The sequence below is a fragment of the Onychostoma macrolepis genome, chromosome 19, assembly GCF_012432095.1.
Source record: "Onychostoma macrolepis isolate SWU-2019 chromosome 19, ASM1243209v1, whole genome shotgun sequence".
Lineage (NCBI taxonomy): Eukaryota > Metazoa > Chordata > Actinopteri > Cypriniformes > Cyprinidae > Onychostoma > Onychostoma macrolepis.
Genome location: NC_081173.1, coordinates 1,404,540 through 1,425,433, shown reverse-complemented (window position 1 = coordinate 1,425,433; position 20,894 = coordinate 1,404,540). Strand labels below are relative to the sequence as shown.

Genomic DNA, 20,894 nt, shown 5'->3' with positions numbered 1-20,894 from the left:
TGTTTTGACATGGGGGTGGAGTCAGGGGACGGGGGCGTGTCCAACAGGCCTGGGCATGCCTCCCTGGAAGTGACGTCATCGGCCCGAGACGCAGATCACAGCTGATCCAGGCACCGTCATTGAGCAGAGGCATGCGGGCGGATCGTTTCCTTTTATTCACTAGCTTTAAAACATGCATGCTTTCATTTTATTAACAAATGTATATGTGTATTAGCAGCGTTTGCTCACGTTAAAGAAGTTGTTAATATGAACATCTGCTGTTTAGTTCTCTCAATGTGTGCACACTTTTATAGCATTAAAATGTGTATTGTTTCATCTGGTTAACTAAATGTGCATTAATAATGCTTGTTTAAAATCTCTTAACCTGTGCACAGCGCTCTTTGTTTACATTAGTTCAGAGTTACTGCTAGTTTTAATGTAAAAGAATGCAATTAACTTGACAAACTATACATCATTAAAAAGGTCTAAGACTCAAGCTTCATATCCATCTCGACTTCGTTTTTCATTTACATAACTCCTGGCATAAATTAAGAAATGACTGGCACTGGAAGTTTAAAAAAAGATTAAAAAGGCTTTTTGGTTTAGTTTTGTCGTGGCCACGAGATATTAAGTCGTGGGAACGTGATAATACTGTATGTTGTGGCCATGAGTTTAATCATGCATAAACAAACCCGCGTGACCATAGCAACCTGGGATTATCAGAGACTGATCAAATATATTTATCCATCCCACAGTTCGTTGATCGTGTCTTTTTATGTAATATATGTGTATATTAGGCTATTATTATTATTATTATTATTATTATTATTATACAGCCCTGAACGTTAAGAGATCGAAATGAAGGGAAAATAAATCAAATACATAACAACGTATATAAAAATATTACCAATACTAATAAAATACATGGACTTACAAGACTTGTGGGATGGATAAAAATGTTTTCTTGTCGGCCTATTTTATTATACTTTATGTAACATTTATTCATAATAAACTTAATTCGAATGTTGTCTACATCGCGATACAGTCCAGTACGTAGCCTATGGTTAACACTTCAACCACCAGAGGTCGCTGTATACCTAAAAGCGCCAGCGGGTCAAATTCACCCATGCCATGACTACTGTTTTGATATGGCTAAAAACGTAGTATGTCACTGTATTATGCCACTGTCTTCACAATGTCTAGAGTCATAAAATGATTAGTCATCAGCTATGTTTTTGTCCTGTTGTTTTAAGTTCACAGCTATTTTTAAGCAGGTTACACTAATCACTTTTCTTTGATGAATATAAACCAGTCTGCAATGACAACGAGAATTACGAGGAAATAAATACATATTTGGGTGTTGTAATATTATAGCTAATGAAATGTTTCAAGATAACCCATGTTATTTAAATGACTAAAACACCCTAAATAGACTATTATAAGCAATACTAATTCACCACATTGCAAAGGATGTACAATGACAAATTCAAGTGCACAGTTTCACCTAATTAATTAATTTGTTTAGTTATATAATTTATCATTTGAATAAGAGAACAACACCAATAAACTTGGGGTAATCATAAAAATTGTTTTATTCATTACATCATAATTCAGATTTTTTTTTTCAGGAATAAATAAGCAACACAGTAGTGAACCATGAACGATAAAAAATTGCAAACACAAATTAATATTTAATCCAAAGTTTGAACATTTATGAGTAGAGGAATAAACATCTAAAACATCTTCATTTGAACGTGATGACAGGAATTATGCGTAAATTTGTCCTGATGGCGCTTATAGGTATAAATGCCACATTTTGTTCTGGTTTTATCTAAACAATTTTTTAACAATAAACAGGGGATTGTAAATAACACAATTTTAATAAAAGTCAATGACTGTAAGACTTGGATATTTTTAATTGAAAATATATTATGTAGCCTATTTGAAAAACAGCCATGGGTAAAATTACCCGTGGTGGTGTTAATATAATAATTTAATAATGTTTTTTTTTTTTATAATTTCTTAATTAAAAATAAAATATTAATAAATACATCTCTGATAATCCCAGGTTGCTATGGTCACGCTGGTTTGTTTACCCATTAATATCTCGTGGCCACGAGAAATTTAAACCAAAAGACTCAAGCTTCTTTTTTTTAAACTTCCAGTGCCAGTCATTTCTTAATTTATGCCAGGAGTTATGTAAATGAAAACGAAGTCGAGATGGATATGAAGCTTGAGTCTTAGACCTTTTAATGATGTATAGTTTGTGAAGTTAATTGCATTCTTTTACATTAAAACTAGCAGTAACTCTGAACTAATGTAAACAAAGAGCGCTGTGCACAGGTTAAGAGATTTTAAACAAGCACTATTAATGCACATTTAGTTAACCAGATGAAACAATACACATTTTAATGCTATAAAAGTGTGCACACATTGAGAGAAATAAACAGCAGATGTTCATATTAACAACTTCTTTAACTTGAGCAAACGCTGCTAATACACATATACATTTGTTAATAAAATGAAAACATGCATGTTTTAAAGCTAGTGAATAAAAGGAAACGATCCGCCCGCATGCCTCTGCTCAATGACGGTGCCTGGATCAGCTGTGATCTGCGTCTCGGGCCGATGACGTCACTTCCAGGGAGGCATGCCCAGGCCTGTTGGACACGCCCCCGTCCCCTGACTCCACCCCCATGTCAAAACAGCGCCACAAAGTGAGACGCGCAGAAACGTGAAGCGCAAAGGGAAAACGGTATCACAAGCTCAAACTTGACTGAAACGCAAAATAAAAGCTGCATTGCAAATAAATCAGTAGATATGGCCATGGAAAATATGTATTGCAAAATCATTGCTTTTGCTCTGTTTTATTTATCTATTTTGCAATTCTTTATTTTTCTTTGCAAAACTTATTTTCTTTTGCATATATATGCGGCATTAAATTGACTCCATACAAGTGTTGCAACTATGGCAGCTGAGAAGGCCATTCTTTGTGTTCTTTTAGAAGAATTTTCAGAGGCTGATGAAATCGGTATAAATACCTGTTTAATACTGCAAAATACGCTTGATGTTACAGTCACTGCCCTTGCTGTCCAGAATAAAAGAGAGCATCCCAATCCAGTGAAGGGATTTGTGGAAACTGTGGTTCCTAATGATTGTGATCCAACATTTGCCTCACATTTCAGGATGAAAAGACAAACATTTCAGATGAAGGATAATCCACTTCTTACCTCCGAGACAGTGTTATGATCTATATGACCTTATTATTTTTATTGTGAGTATTAGGCTTATCATTATTGTCATTGTTGTTGTGCTATGATATTGTAATATTTACCATTATATAATCAGAGGAGCATAGAAACGTTTATGAAAGTGTCACCCACAATACAATAGCAAAATATATAAATATGTATAGTATTTTTATGCTACATTAATCAGTGTCTAGCACACCTTCCTAAGGAAAGGATACGGACCAGAAGACATTGCAATTACTACATGATATTTAGACAGACTTAAAGTTCCAGATCTATACTTGTGCTCTTATTATTTCAGTTATTTTGCCTTTAATGTAAATAAACATGTGCAAACAATATACTTGATCTTGTGAATTTATTTTGATGTTAATTACATTTACTTACAAATTCATCATCGTCATGTAACATATGTTACTATAAAACTCTTAAGACAAACATGTCTTCTAATAACTTCAATTGTTGAGTATACCGAGCTGCAGCGGACACATATTAAATGACTTCACTTGGACCCATTGTGCGAGCTGTCTCTTTAATACCGTGTGGTTTGCTGCTGCCTGGGCTGACATTTTTGACACACCCACCAAACAAGAGAAAACGTATCTCAAACCCTGTTGCACACCATTTCCAGGAAACATGTCGTTCAACCCGGAAACTGTAGCAAAACGTGTGAGCCTGAACGTGCCCCTGGACTAAAATGCATTTACTGGACTTCGCAAACTCTGTACTAATCAGTTGGCTGTGATTAACATCTGGTCTAAGAAAGCATTTTTACTTTATACATTTTGACAAATATAATTTATAATTAGTACTTAACTTTCTGGTTCTATTCTTTTATTTTTCCATTTTTAAAACAAGACATGCCATTAAATGTTTTTTAGGATAGAGGCAAACAAGTTACCCTTTTGTCACCTTCACATAAATGTACTGACTTAGTAAATACACAATTAACATCATGACACCTCCACTAAAATACTTTTTTAAAATACTTTATTTTTTGACCTTCAGTCAAGTCAAGTCAAGTCACCTTTATTTATATAGCGCTTTTACAATACAGATTGTGTCAAAGCACTTAACAGTATCAAATTGGAGGATAGATGGTCAGTAATGTATAATGATAAGATTAAACACTCAATTTTCAATTTTAGTTAAAGGCATTTCATTATTGAATTCAGAGATGTCATTGTCTAGCTCAGTTTAGTTTAAATAGTATCTGTGCAATCAAATCGGCGATAATCGCTAGAAATTAAGTGTCCCCAACTGAGCGAGCCAGAGGCGACAGCGGCAAGGAACCAAAACTCCCTCTGAGACAGAATGGAGAAAAAAACCTTGGGAGAAACCAGGCTCAGTCGGGGGCCAGTTCTCCTCTGACCAGACGAAACCCGCAGTTCAAAAGTTTATATTTCTATTTTAATTTTGTTGCAATTTCTAACAATAGTAGTATTATGTAGTTAGGTATTTTATTATATTTTAGTTATTTTTGGTTGATATATCAGTGGGAGAAAGATGTGTAGAACCATAATCCCTGATTAGCGACACTATCTAAATTGGAGATACCAAATTGGTGTCTTTGAGGTCCTTCTCAACCGTGCGCAGATGGAAAAAATATAGACAATCCAGAAAATGGTACAATACGAACATGTAGAAGTCATCAAGGTAGAAAAACAACAGAATAATATTCCAACCCATAGAAAATAAAATCACTGGCTCTGTCCTTATCTTGGAGATCTTAGGTCTAAGTTCATTGTCCTGTAATGTAGAGTAAGATGTCATTAGGAACATCCATGGTTTCATCTTTCTCCAAAACAATATCATAGGAGTTTAAGTATGACTGTCTCCTCTCATCCACCTAGGGTAAAAACAAAGACATTCATTAGTGTTTATTTCCTTTTTTCATGTGCTGTCCTGCTTTTACTGTGGCTTTACCTTATCATTGAGGTATCCGATCTTCAGGATGTTTTGTAAGTCCATGACTCCATCAGCCATGTTGAGATCCCCAAGAGAGTCTCCGAGCAGGAGGACATTACAGCGGCTCTGGAGTTCCTTGAAGTGTTCAGTATTGAGCAGAGCTCCTTCCCGTTTGTTGTAGATGTGAATCAGCTCTCCTTTAAATGCCTGCAAAACACCCTGTTACAAGCACAAAAAGAGGCTCAAGTATACCTAAAAGAAATGTGTACTTACATTTACATTTAGCAGATGCTTTTATCCAAAGCGACTTACAAATGAGGACAATGGAAGCAATCAAAATCACCAAAAGAGCAATATGCAAGTGCTATAACAAGTCTCAGTTAGCCTAAAGCAATACACATAGCAAGTTTTTTTTTGCTTTTTTTTTTCCAATTGGAATTATATTAAAAAAATGTCCTGGCTCTTCCAAGCTTTATAATGGCAGTGAATAGTGGTCAAGATTTTGAAGCAAAAAGATCCATCATAAAAGAAGTCCTCCACATGGCTCCAGGAGTGAATAAAGACCTTCTGATGTGAATCAATGCAAGAAAAATATCCATATTTAAAACTTTATAAGTACGACAGTTAGCAGAAGCTAGAGATTACGGTTTGTGTTCACGAGAGAGTGGCGTTCCAGCGGATGGCGTAGGTGAACGCGGTGACGAACGCGGATGCACAGTGGAGAGAGCAAAACAAAACGAAGATTTGTATAGAAAAATATCAGAGGATTTCGTACAACGCATGTACAACAGTTAGCGGAAGCTAGATTACATTTTATGAAGTTTTAAATATGCTCTGTGCATGTAACGAGTTATAGCGCCCTCATTTGTACATGTTTTTTTTTTTTTTTACAAATGTCAAACCCATTAATTAATGGGGTCATATGATGCAATTTCATTTTTTCCTTTCTCGTTGGAGTGTTACAGCTGTTTGTGCATAGATGAGATCCCTGAAGTTGCAAAGACTAAAGTCTCAAACCCAAAGAGATATTCTTTATAAAAGTTAAGACTCGTCCACGCCCCACTAAAACAGTTCATTCAAACACGCCCCCACATGTCTACATCACGATGTGGAAATATTTGCATAATGCTGCCCAAATGTGCACGTGAGGAAAGAAGGCGTGGTTTCAGTAACCTCAGCAGTGTTGATGCAGCCGTGTCAAGGGGATGCTGTGTGTTTCTATGCGAAAGCAAAAGCACTTTATTTGGCCATCCGAATGTACCGGTAGATGCAATTAGGAATCATTAGTTAAGATTTGTTTACAACAGAACAGCACAACCCAAATGTTCGAATTTTATGGACAACAGTTTGTGAACCTAGTAGAGTACAAGGCTGGCTATGCACGAAGGCTATTTCTAAAAAAAAAACAAAAGGGTCAATTCCGACTTTGCTATGACAATCTGGTGCTTCTGAATCAGCGACTGTAAGTATGTTTTATTATTAGTTTAAGTATTTGCTATTGACTGTTAAAATGTGGAGTTTTGCGCGTAACGCGTCGTGTGTATGTGTGAGGGGAACAGGGTCACATCACAGCGGAGTGTACAGCCCGTCAGAAATCGTCTTAACCGCGGCTTGTGTACTGCAAATACATACGAGCATCATCACTGTCTGTCACGCGACTCTGTTCCCCTTTCGGGCTTGAACTGATAAAACTAACTTGAAAGCTGAAGCTCGCGATTATGGTGAGGCGCGTTACAGCGCTTGTGGTGTTCGGCCAATCACAATGCACTGGGTCAGCTGGCCAATCAGAGCAGACTGCACTTGTTGGAAGGAGGGGTTTTGTAGAAAACGACGCGTTTGAGAGAGGCAGGGCATAGAGGAACGACAATAATGTACAGTATTTGTAAAATATGTGTTTTTTGAACATTAAAGCATGTCAACATATTCTGTTACACCAAATACACAAAATAATGATCTTTAAAATAGCATCATATGACCCCTTTAAGCTTTCATTAGTTTTAACTACTTGTGGTATTTGTGGTCTCACAAATTGTTAGGTCTGCCCAACATATAAATGACTATTCAATATCAGAAATTAAACAGCCAAAATAGTTTAAGAAATTAAAACTAAACAAGAAATGTATTGAAAATCATTTAAACCATATCCATTGACAAAAATAAGACAGATGTTTATAAAGAAACTTACAGATTCATCAAAGTCCATGTAATTGGAGAAGACTTTGACATTAGGATGGAACACACCAGCTTGTCTGATCACTTCCTCTAAGACATCCCCAATTCCAGCAGAGAAGATCAGCAGAGGAACAGACAACTGATGGAGATGATCAAAGAACTGCTGGTATCCATCCCTGACGAACACATTATCAAACCATCATTATTAGTGATATCATCACCCACTACAACACACATGCTTGTTAGTTTTGTTAATGATCCTACCTCAGCATGGCTTCAGACTCTCTCACAGCTAGAGCCAAGTGATCCTTAATGATCTTCTGCTGCACAAGAAGCTCATGGGCTTTAGTCCACCTGCACACACACACACACACACACACACACACACACAGCTAAGTAGAATGAATGAATGATAACTTGCGATTGGTGTAAAAACAATTTAAAACAAGATAAAACTACAGTTTTACTGAAAAAGTACAACAACAACAAAACAAAAACAAAAGGAAAATGTTTCAGGTCACAGTGTAAAGGAGGTTTTTTGCTTCATTTAACCTTATAGTGTATGGGCCTAAATGAGGTGTGCAATGTGGCGGATGTGTCTGTTTCGCTCTCTTGATCCAAACACCCAGCCTACAGACAACTTCTTAAGCGAGTAAGTAAATAAAAAAAGTAAAGTAAGTAAATCTGTTAAAGTGTGGAATGAATAATCCTAGTTAGTGCTTCAGGACTGCTTTAAGTACAAATTGGGGTGTGTTTAAAACTGCTTCTCTAAGGGGGGACTCCTCTATGGACTTGGAGGAGTATGCTGCAGCTGTAACTGGTTATACATGCACGGAGAACATCATTCCCACAAAATTCTGTAAGATCTACCCCAACGATAAAGCTTGGATGCTCCATGCTACACACTCACTCCACCGCATTCACCTTGGGTGAGACTGAGGAATTAAAAAAGGCCAGATACAACCTGTGCAAATCAATCAGGAAAGCCATGAGACATTACAGTCTGAGGCTAGAGAGATATTACACCACAGCGGATTCTCGACGAATGTGGCAAGGCTTGCAGCACATCACAGAGTACTGGCAGAGGAGCCAGGGAGCCATGACTTCCAAGACCACACTCCCAAATGAGCTGAAGGAGTTCTACGCTCGCGTCAAGGCCCCAAACATCAACCAACAGCACATGATTCTGGACTCAGAGGGCATATCGGACATGCCACACACCGTGTCAACGATGGAAGTGTGCAAAGCTCTGAAGAGGACAAACCCATGGAAAGCAGCCGGCCCAGATGACATCCCCAGCCAGGCACTTAGTGTACTCGTCAGAACTGGCTGAATTGCTTGTGGAAATCTACAATCTGTCTCACAGTCAGACCTTGATGCCCACCTACTTTAAGACCACCACAATTGTGCCTCTTCCAAAGAAAAACAGTGACCTGCCTGAATAATTATAGCCCGATTGCACTCACCCTAATTCAGAGTTTAGCTCCAACCCTAATTAAACACACCTGAAGCAGCTAATCAAGGTCTTACTAGGTATACTTGAAACTCCCAGGCAGGTGTGTTGAGGCAAGTTGGAGCTAAACTCTGCAGGACACCGGCCCTCCAGGATCAAGCTCGATGACCCCTGCCCTAATTGTTATGAAGTGTTTTGAAAGGATAGTCATCGCCAACATAAAAAGGACCATTCTAGTTACCTTGGACCCATTTCAATTTGCATATCAACAAACTTGGTCCACTGATGTCAACGCTGCCATCCACACACCATCACAGTTGCTCCAAAAAAAATACAAATACACAAATGAAACTTGGGCCACACTTTATATTAGGTGGCCTTAACTACTATGTACTTACATCAAAAAATAAGTACAATGTACTTATTGTGGTCATATTGTATTGCAAAACACTATTGCTGCTATTGAGGTGGGATACGGGTAAGGTTATGGACAGGTTTGGTTGTCTGGGTAGGTTTAAGGGTGGGTTAAGGTGTAAGGGATGGGTCAACAGTGTAATTATAAATTTAATTGTAGAAATTAATTACAGATGTAATTACATATAGGTATTTTTTAAAATATAAGTACAATGTAAAAACATGTATGTACACAATAAGTGCATTGTATCAAATAAGTAATTTAAGTGTAAGTACATAGTAGTTAAGGCCACCTAATATAAAGTGGGACCGAAACTTGGATATATTTTAGAGTAGTCAGTGTGCAGCTTGTATAGAGATACAAATTTACTGTCCTCTAAATATAACTCAACATATAGCCATTATTGTCCAAATAACTGGCAACAAAAACGAGTACACCCTAAGTGAACATGTCAAAACTGTCCCAAGTGTCAATATTTTGTAGGGGCACCATTGTTATCTAGCACTGCCTTAATCCTCCTGGGCTTGGAGTTCACCAGAGCTGTGAAGGTTGTTGCTGGCATCCTCTTCCATTCCTCCATAATGATATCACGGAGCTGTTGGATGTTAGACAAATGGTGAATGCCCCAAATGTGCTCCATAGGGTTCAGGTCTGGAGACATACTTGGCCACTCCATCACCTTCACCCTCAGCTTCATCAGCAAGGCAGTTGTCATCTTGGCGGTGTGTTTGGGGTCGTTATGTTGGAAAACTGCCATTTGGCCCAGTTTCTGAAGGGGGGGCATCATCTCCTGCTTCAGAATGTCACAGTACATGTTCGAATCCATGTTTTCCTCAATGAACCTCAGCTCCTCAGTACCAGCAGCACTCATGCAGCCCCAGACCATGAAGCTACCACCACCATGCTTGACTGTAGGCATGAGACAATTTTCTTGGTACTCCTCACCAGGGCGTCACCACACATGCTGGACATCATCTGAGCCAAACAAGTTTACCTTAGTCTTATCAGACCACAGGACATGGTTCCAGTAATTCATGCTCTTGGACAGGTTGTCTTCAGCAAACTGTTTGCAGGCTTTTTTGTGAGCCAGCTTCAGAAGAGGCTTCCTTCTGGGACGACGGCCATGCAAACTGACTTGTTGCAGTGTGTGGTGTATGGTCTGAGCATTGACAAGCTGACTTTTTGCCTCTGCAACCTCTAAAGCAATGCTGGCAGCACTCATGCGTCTGTTTTTGGAAGTCAGCTTCTGCACCTGACACACAGCACGAGGACCTAACTTCTTTGATCGACCCTTGCGAGGCCTGTTCCGAGTGAAACCCATCTTGGAAAACCTCTGTATGACCCTGGCCACTGTACTGTAACTCAGTTTCAGGGTGTTATCGAACTTCTTATAGATTAGGCCATCTTTGTGGAGAGCAACAATTCTGATTCTCAAATCCACAGAGAGTTCTTTGCCATGAGGTGCCATGTTGAACATCCAGTGGTCAGTATGAGAGAACTGTACACAAAGCACCACATTTTAACTGCTCTAAAACAAGATACACAAATTTGTATGGTCCTGTCAAGCAGACAAAAACATAAACATGATGAATAGGACGTGGCTTTGCATGGTTAAACGACGTATAGCTGTTTTCACATAGGGTGTACTCACTTTTGTTGCCAGCTTTTTTGACAATAATGGCTGCGTGTTGAGTTATTTTCACAGGACAGTAAATGTATACTGCTATAGAAGTTGCACATTGACTACTCTAAAATATATCCAAGTTTCATTTCTATAGTATTGTTCTATACTACCTTGGCGAGACCGAGGTGGAGAGGATGAAAACCTTTAAGATTCCTCAGAACCTACTTCAGCGAGGATCTAACCTGGTTTCACAACACTTAATAGTGTCTGAGGAAATCCCAGCAGTGACTATATTTCTTAAGAATTTGGTATTACAAACAAAATCCTCAGCAACTTATACAGATGGAAGCTGCACTGTTCAAGACAGGAAAGCTCTCCAACATGTAATAAAAACATCACAGTTAATTTGCGAGCAGCCTTCCCATCACTTCAGGATATTTACTGCACAAGGGTCATCAGGAGGGCCCTCAACATCATCAGGGACAATACACATCCACAACACACTTCACACTTCTGCCTAGTGGTCGACCAATATTGTTTTTTGACAGCCGATGCGATATCTTGGAAAGCATGGTGGCCGATGGCGATATGAAGCCCATATAATTGTATTTTATTTTAATTAATATTTAAGAAATTTGAAATCATTTGAAAATGGATTAAAAAATACATTTGTAAAATAAACATACTTTAGATGACGTATTTTTCACAAATAAATAAATATTTAATAAAAATATAATTAAAAAGTAAACTGTAACCAATGCACTCAGTATTCTGGGAAGTTTGTGTGCATTGGGAATCATATTTTTAAATAAAGCCAAGGTAATTTTACAGACAGCACACAGTGTGCTACAATAATATGTGACCAAGATGGATGTACATGTTTGCATTTTTAGAAAAAAATATTATGCGTGGTTTGTAAGTTTTGGGAAAAAAAATGTAGCTGAAATAAGGCCATACAACCCACACTAAATAGTCCTGACCAAGACTTTTGAGTAATCAGTCTTGTAGGCTAGAATATTTACTTCACAATTATGTGAAAATCATTCTGCTTACTCATTCACAGAAAACAATATATTGATTTAAAATTTTCAAGACATGTTTTGTGGTCGAGGGTCTATATGCGAGGGAGTGGCAATGGCCATGAATATTAAGTGATTTTCACCTGAGAGACAAAGGGCCCTCCCCTATGGGCCCCTAATGGCCCATCAGTGTGACTGTGACTGTGAGGCAGGTAAGAGAGAATGTGAGGAGATTGAAAAAAAGGTTTTTTTTAAATTATTTGTATTTTATTTACAACACAGTATAATCAAAACATACATAATGAAGGTCAAAGACACATTATTGTGCACACTGATCTAACCACAGAGATGTGAACAGACTTTGAGTCATTCCTGCAACAGATTCTGTTCAACAAGTGAAACAAGTAAATCATACCTGATATTTACGTGTGTTATTTAAGTGTTTCTACTTCTTTCCATGGATTCAAGAAGAAAAAAACATAATCAGTAGAGAAGGAGCTTGTTTTGACATAGAATATCAGTGTAGTTGAACATCTGATGTTGGTGCAGCGCTCTCAGAGGAAAACAGTTTGAAGAGACATCAGGATACATCTGGTGCTGGTATCTGATTCAATAAAATACAAACAAAAAAACATTTGTGAGCATGTTAATATCAGGAACATCTGTATATATATCATAAATATCATATATATCACTATCATAAAATAGAGAAAGAAATCTTATATCTGAGAAACTAATTATTATTGTTTAGCACGTTATTAAAATCTATTTCTGAACAGAGTAGGCTATTAATAATAAACATGTACTAAACATACTTAGACTCGTAGCATTCATCATGTTACAGTGTACACTCATATTACTTTTATTGTTTTATATAGAGCATGAAAACATCATAGCGCTGTTAGAAATTTAAATACAGTGAATTGCCTATCATATTCAAAATGTTTTACACGATTTCAAACATTGTAGTCAGGAATTATAGTTTGGGAAAAACCCAACTATGATTTTGCAGTCATATAGTCTAGTATGTATGATTTTATAGTAGCCTATGATATGATTCTGTAGCCACAGACTCAAACATGCTTTGTACAATAAAAGGATGTACTTTGTACTATTAAAAAATGATATTTTATATCTGAGAAACGAATTATTATTGTTTAGCACGCTATTAAAATATATTTGTGAACAGAGTATTAATAATAAACATGGTCTAAACATTCTTAAACGCGTAGCATTCATCATGTTGTGGTTTGGGGGAAAACCCAGCTAACTGTTAGTAGATCTGTTCAAGTTTGTCACAATAAAACGTTAACTAATGTAAAAAAGAAACATTACTTACTCATCTCCTCTGCTGGATGAAATCGTGTTCTTCTTTCGAGGGAAATCCTGCTTTTACTCGGCGAGTCTTCCAGAAACGAACAGTAGCCGCGATGAGGACCTCCTCTTTGTTTGTGTTGTTGGGCGTTTGCACGCGCGCACTTACCACGTGGCTATTTATATATGAACAGCGCGAGCCGTGCGGGGGCGGGGTCACATTAGAGATAATGAGTCAGACGGGACAGACTGAACATCGTGTTGGTTTCATATGGATTACTTCATCACAGAATGTTTGTTTTCGATAAGACTTGCTTCATTTCAAAGTAGACACTTCAAGCTTTCTATAGATATAACTCCCATGTCTCTGTGTGAAGTATTTGCTGAGTTACAGTTCATTTTAGTGACGTGTTTCAAAAAGCAGCTCGCGGAGACGGAGAAGACAGAGAGCACACCCTGTTTGTTTTCTTTATTCTTCAGAAGCACAAAGTTTAGTTGTCATTATGAGTGTATACAAATAAAAGTAGACCCCTTACAGATTCGAATGGTGTATTGCTTTTATCTGTACGATCAAAAATGGCAGAGTAATTCAAGCTCATTTCGGCCTTATCAGGAAAATCTGCTTCAAAACGCATATATGCGTTTGTCGACCCCAGGGGGTTAAACGACGTATAGCTGTTTTCACATAGGGTGTACTCACTTTTGTTGCCAGCTTTTTTGACAATAATGGCTGCGTGTTGAGTTATTTTCACAGGACAGTAAATGTATACTGCTATACAAGTTGCACATTGACTACTCTAAAATATATCCAAGTTTCATTTCTATAGTATTGTTCTATACTACCTTGGCGAGACCGAGGTGGAGAGGATGAAAACCTTTAAGATTCCTCAGAACCTACTTCAGCGAGGATCTAACCTGGTTTCACAACACTTAATAGTGTCTGAGGAAATCCCAGCAGTGACTATATTTCTTAAGAATTTGGTATTACAAACAAAATCCTCAGCAACTTATACAGATGGAAGCTGCACTGTTCAAGACAGGAAAGCTCTCCAACATGTAATAAAAACATCACAGTTAATTTGCGGAGCAGCCTTCCCATCACTTCAGGATATTTACTGCACAAGGGTCATCAGGAGGGCCCTCAACATCATCAGGGACAATACACATCCACAACACAGTCTCTTCACACTTCTGCCTAGTGGTCGACCAATATTGTTTTTTTGACAGCCGATGCCGATATCTTGGAAAGCATGGTGGCCGATGGCCGATATGAAGCCCATATAATTGTATTTATTTTAATTAATATTTAAGAAATTTGAAATCATTTGAAAATGGATTAAAAAAATACATTTGTAAAATAAACATACTTTAGATGACGAAGTATTTTTCACAAATAAATAAATATTTAATAAAAAATATAATTAAAAAAGTAAACTGTAACCAATGCACTCAGTATTCTGGGAAGTTTGTGTGCATTGGGAATCATATTTTTTTAAATAAAGCCAAGGTAATTTTACAGACAGCACACAGTGAAAATGACATGAATATGACAGTGGGCAAATGCATAAAGTGCAGCATAATTTGAAATCACAAATTTAATGTTTAAAGCATTAAATTCGCACCGGAAGTCATGCAGAGAACATGCAGGATACAAATGCACACTTCACAAGATCTCACAACTGGATTCGACTAAGTTTGCAAGGTTTGTGAAATGAAATGTTCATTAGTCATTCAAAGATTTGTTTAAATGGTATAAATGCTTATTTGCTGAATGCTGACGGCAAACAAGAAAGAATTATAATGTTTGCCTTTCTATTAATAATAATATAAAAGCAATCGTTATAATACTTTTTTGAATACATTTTAATCCCTCTATTTAACAGTTCTATCTAATTATCTAATTATTATCTAACAATGACAGCGAACTAGAGGGAAAATGTGAGCGGTGTATGCTCAGGCGCTGCCATTATCAGCACCGTCAAAATAAAAGTCCCGCTTCAAACGCATCGGCCAAACAGAAAAAATTATCGGCCGATATTTGGCATTTTTAAAATAACGTGGCCGATAAGTTTTTCTGTTTGGCCGATGCATATATATCGGTCAACCACTACTTCTGCCATCTGAGAAATGGTAAACAGTAGGAGTATAAAATCAAGGACAAAAAGACTTATAAACAAACTACAAAAATATACAAAATTATAAAATTGGATAAAAATGGTTTGTATTCTATACGGTATATTTTTGTATATTTTGTGAAAGGGAGCCTTGCAAAGTAAGAATTTCATTGTGTGATTTAAACCATGGTGTTTTTGGTTCCCTCTAGTATTTTTATAGCTAACTAACATGATACATTTCAGTAAGTGGTCTGTATCTTTCAACACCCCTTCTGATGTTGAAATTCATGTTGATTTCAGCTCTGATCATCGGCTGTTTTAAACAATCGGTTGATGGTGCAAATAACTGCTTTTATCAGCTGATACCGATTATTGGCCGATATTTAGGTGCATTCCTACATACACTTTCAACCCGTATAACAAATAATGGTCAGACTTGGACCCTCACAGGAATCAGATGCATCATAGTGTCACCTTCTGTTTGTTGTTGAGAGATAAGTTGTGCAATGAGTAGATGTATCTCACCATTCAACCATGAGTGGTAACTTTTCCTCCACTGAGCGTGTGGAATCGATCTCTATAGGGTAGTAAGTGTCCAGAAGATTGTTCAGCTGCAGAAAAACAATCCTCAACAATTTCAAGACTGTCCTGGTCATCAAAAAGAAATCTATACAGTGCTAAGTTAAGGTAAGATATGTCTGTAAAAACCTGCACACAGAATAAATGATCAGTGTTTGTGATAAAACAGCATCTAAGACAATTAGGTATTGCATGAAACCTCTGCTTCAGAAAAGAAACAAACAGAAATAAAACAGAAAAGGTAACAGAACTATGATCTGTAGTTTCCACAAAAGCCTGGAACTGACAAATAAACGGATATTTTGGTACAAGTAACAGAAAAAAATAACACAAATTGTTCATTTACTCGAAGTGGTTGAAAATCTGTGAATTTTACATCAAACACATAACAGTGTAACATCTATAGTTGCACAGAGAGTTCTGAGTCAAAACTAAATGTAAGCTTAAAATATTCATTAGGGAAAACATTCGCTTTCTCACCTTGGCTTTGCAGTCTTCACTGATCAGTTTGCTATCGTCCAGAATATCTGAAAGCATACAATTTATTACTCATTTGAACAACACAAGAGAAATCCACACAAGATAAACTCTTAACACCGATTCATTTTCTGTAGGTTATTTACAGCTTTCAGTGTTCAACAGCATTAACTTTAGGTTAGATTTACATTTATGTTAATAGAGAAAACTCGTTTAAACCCTTACAACCTTTATCTAGCATTCTGTGCTTAATTTTTTGTCATAGGGACCTGCAAAAGTTCACATTTTCAAAATCAACTAAACAAAAACATCTGACCAAAGACATCTGTCTGAAATCTGAACGTCTATGGATGTAAAGATTTTAAATGAATTAATTTAAAGATGCAGGCTGCATTACACAGATAGTTTTACTGTGCAAACAGTCTAACAGCTAAACACCCAGCATGCTGTCAGCACAAAAAATAAAACTACTTAACCTCACTAATTGGCTAATTGAATGGTGGACAACTAGCTCAGCAAAACTAAACGCAATATTACTTTTTGTTGTACTTACTATGGGATGTAGGGCAGCGTTTGCCATTGTAGGCGAACCTGGTGAGAGTCATATCAAAATCTGAGATTACCTACAACATAAACAACAAAAATCCATCAAATACCCATGTCATTACATGAGAACATCTTGTAATGCCTTGTATTCAAAAGAAAACACACAAAAAAACACCTAATATCTGCATTGTGAGAAATCAGTTCAAACTCTAACAAACCTAGAAAGATATACCACGTTTTATTGTCTTTACAAAGTAAAGTTGGAGTAGTTTACATTAAATGCATATTCATTCAAATAGAGTAAAAACTACATTTACATTTTCACTTAATTAAAAATGTAGCGATAATCAGGGCTTGAAAACAAAAAAAAAATTCAATTGGTTCACTCCGAGCAGAATTGATATTTTAAAGTTTCTGTTCCTACGTTCCTCATGTATTATTATCGTTCCGAAACTGGTTAATAACATTATTATTTTTTTTATTATTTCTTTGCCTATAATAATAATAATAATAATAAAGTACAGCGTTTTCTTTACTCAAAAAAGAAAAAAGAAAAAACAACAACACAGAAAATGTGGTATCTTAACCCGCTGCGCTTAATCATAGCCAATACAGCATCGTCTTTTATAGATTTTGGCCAAATGTAGCCTACTAAACAAAAGAAAAAATCTGCTAACGCTTTAACGACACTAAAGTATTTTTTCAAGATATTTAAAAATGTTTACTGCATTGTTAAACGCTCTTATAAAATTGCGTTTTGAGAGGGAAAAAAAACATAGACTAAGTCGCATTTTATGATTACATTCAGAAATAATGTAGGCTAAAATGCCTGTAAAAGCAAAATGTTTACAAACATTATAAACACAGTTAAAGTTCTCTTCTCTCCACAACAAATCCTCTGAAGTTAAGGCGTTGAACTATGTTGAATCCATCTTACACTATCCTAGGATAAACTCTAATGCCGGTGCATTGCCATTGCAACTATGACGAGTTCACAGCTGAGCGGGCATTTCATGCGTGGGTCGCGTCAGCGCCACATTTGCAATATAGGCCGTAGCCTACTACTTGAATTCGTGATTGGTTGACAGCAAATTTCAAATATTAAATGGAACGATAAAATAATGTTATTAACCGGTTAATGGCCATTTCAAATTTTTGATTCTGTTCGGAACTATAAAATTTGATTTCGTTTCTGGTTCTGTTCCTGTCAAAATTTCGCTCATTTCTGGTTTTCATTTTTGTTCCTTGAACCGGTTCAGAGCCCTGGCGGTAATACAGGCCGAAACCTGTAGCATGTTGATACAATCCAAGAGTATACATTTAGGGTAAACGTACCTAACCTCACGTACCCATTAAGCACACTTCCATTTTTGAGATCAGACTATAAAAAGATAAAATAATTTATTTTCCTACTCATGTCTTAACCAATTGAAATGTTTGTTACTATATACCTCCTGTAATTTGAAGTCAATCAGATCATTGCACTCTGAGATATGAGTCTCCATGTGTTCACACTGTCTGGAGGCCATTTTGAAAGCTGTCTAAAAACTTTCACCAAAAGAGGAGCTCCTTAAATGTGCGTTTTTTTAGATGTTTAAGCTTTTATTTTGGGTAAGTTTCACTACTTACTGTAAAATTAAGAGATTAATGCTTAAACTTTTGCATATTATAACCTGGAATTTAGATGTGGGAAATAATTACAGTTAGATCTAAAAGATAGTTTTAGCAACACAGCACAGATGCTACAGAACACAGTTAGCTGACTAGCTATATAAGATTGTGTGCTACGCTAACATATTACTTCACAGGCATTACTGGCTTGTACTTTTACATCCATAATATTACAAATTTACAGTTTATTGCTGGTCTGTGGTTTTATACTGCCGTAATTTTTAAAGATTTCATATTATTGTAAGGTGAGCTTAAAGGGTGCACCACTGTGAAAATCACACAGATATCACTCAGAAAAGTTCATAGATATTGTTAATAATAGTTGTTCATATTGAAATATGTATGAACTTAATACATGACCTAGATTATTTATTTAGCAAAATCTTGTCATTTTAAGAAATATTACATGAAATTTATAAAAAATTGTTGCTGCTCAATTAAGCTCAGTGTGCTCTCTTTAAGCTCTTCCACATTGAAAGTCTGTGTAAATACTTCATAAACAGACTTTACATATAAACTGATGGCTGTCACTTTAAGTTGATCTTTATAAAATGATTAATAACTTATTTTAACACCTTTAAGATGACAAAATCTAGCCATAACTATAGTTTATGCCCAAAGATGAAAGAGGCATGTCATCCATTCAAAGAAGGAGCCATTAGAAACCTGTCGATCTGTCCAGGAAAAACAACTAAAGGCTGGAATACACTACACGACTTTTAAAATCTGAACAGATTTTTAAAACGCTAGGCTTCAGACACTTACCTACTTTGTAAATATTTTTTTTTTTGTTTTTTGAATATGTTACTTCGCTGAATGTGGACTAGTCTAGATGTTGCTTAAATGGCACTTCATTATATATATATATAACTGATCGACTTGAATGCCTTGTTGCTTGTTTTTAGTGTTCTGTTTTTTTTTTGTAATTGACTTTGTACCTTCAAATAAAACTTCTTTTTTTTTCCAATTATTCTTTAAAAAGTTTGTTTAAAATAAACAATATTTTTTAATAAAACATGATGTGAGCTTAATGGGAACAGGGGTGTGTTTAAAGGGTACAGAAATATACCCATTAATCACAGCCAGACTTTTTGCATTTAATGATGTATATCTGTATATCATTTAAAATAAAATTAAACATTTTTGTGTGAGAGATTAATATTTTATTTTAACATAACTTCTTGTACTGAAACCAATATCTTGTGCACTAAAATGACTCAATGTAGATTTTGGTGAGCTTAATAGGTACGTTTACCCTATCCACAATATTTCAAAGAAGTCTGCTGTGTTTTAAAATGTAGGCAACTTAGAAAATCGAACAATTTTGACAATATACACTAATGCTTAAGTTTCTGGAAAATGGTTTGGGTTAGTGATATTTATGTTCCACATGGTTTAATGAGCAGTCTAGTGGTGGTGGTCTTCCACTGGCTGTACTAGGTAAAAGGTGTCTACACTGGATGCAACAATTAAAAGATGGACATGACAAAGTGACTGTTGCAAGTCCATTTGTACTTTATCAGAAGTGGTGTACTTCATACATAGAACTGTCGGGGGTTTGTTATGTCATGCTGCATCCAGTGTAGATGGGTTCTATGGTCTTCAGTTACACTGAGCCGCTCATGTCCAGTGTAAGCATAGTGGAATGGTTAGAGTGGCCTAATGGTTAGAGAGTCGGCCTCGTAACTGAAAGGTTCTGATATAATAAAACAGATATAATACAGATAAACAGATGATAAAGCTTGGTTTATTGAATATTAGATCCCTTTCTACAAAAGCACTTTTTGTAAATGATATGTTCACTGACCATAAACTAGATGTGCTTTGTTTGACAGAAACCTGGCTGAAACCAGATGATTACATTACCGTTACAAACATGAACCATGTTCAAAAGGTAAAGGGGGAGGTGTTGCTACAATTTATAGCAATATTTTCAGTATTTCTCAGAGGTCGGGTTTCAAGTATAATTGCTCAAGTAATGGTGCTTCATATAACGTTATCCAAAGAAACAAGTATTAATGATAAATCCCCTGTGATGTTTGTACTGGCTACTGTATACAGGCCACCAGGGCACCATACAGACTTTATTAAAGAATTTGCTGATTTTCTATCAGAGTTAGTTAGCTGCAGATAAAGTCCTAATTGTTGGTGATTTTAATATCCATGTTGTAGAGACCTGCACTCCCGCGAGACCCAACGCAACAGGGTGCGGTGCGGGACAACTCTTGATGGGAGAGTGCGGGTGCAGGTGGGAACAGACTTGTGTGTGTGCGGGATGGAACATTAAACTGATTAACATGCGCAAGCTAGGCAGTTTCTATATATAACACATGTTTAAAGGGTTGTGCAGTGTAGCCAATCACAGGCTCAGC

General features: G+C 36.5%; 1 protein-coding gene across 1 annotated transcript in view; it reads right to left on the bottom strand.

Moving 5' to 3' along the window:
- Positions 1 to 3,533: 3,533 nt before the first annotated feature.
- The window catches only part of LOC131526018 (cytosolic 5'-nucleotidase 3-like), a 39,274-nt gene continuing 21,913 nt past the window's right edge, over positions 3,534 to 20,894 (bottom strand). Inside the window, exons 3-9 of the mRNA XM_058754078.1 lie at positions 16,859 to 16,928; positions 16,309 to 16,355; positions 15,775 to 15,860; positions 7,575 to 7,664; positions 7,324 to 7,486; positions 5,157 to 5,357; positions 3,534 to 5,079 (exon numbers count right to left, since the gene is read on the bottom strand). Coding sequence (XP_058610061.1) covers positions 4,972 to 5,079; positions 5,157 to 5,357; positions 7,324 to 7,486; positions 7,575 to 7,664; positions 15,775 to 15,860; positions 16,309 to 16,355; positions 16,859 to 16,928 — 765 coding nt within the window. The 3' untranslated portion in view covers positions 3,534 to 4,971. The remainder of the gene's footprint in view (positions 5,080 to 5,156; positions 5,358 to 7,323; positions 7,487 to 7,574; positions 7,665 to 15,774; positions 15,861 to 16,308; positions 16,356 to 16,858; positions 16,929 to 20,894) is intronic.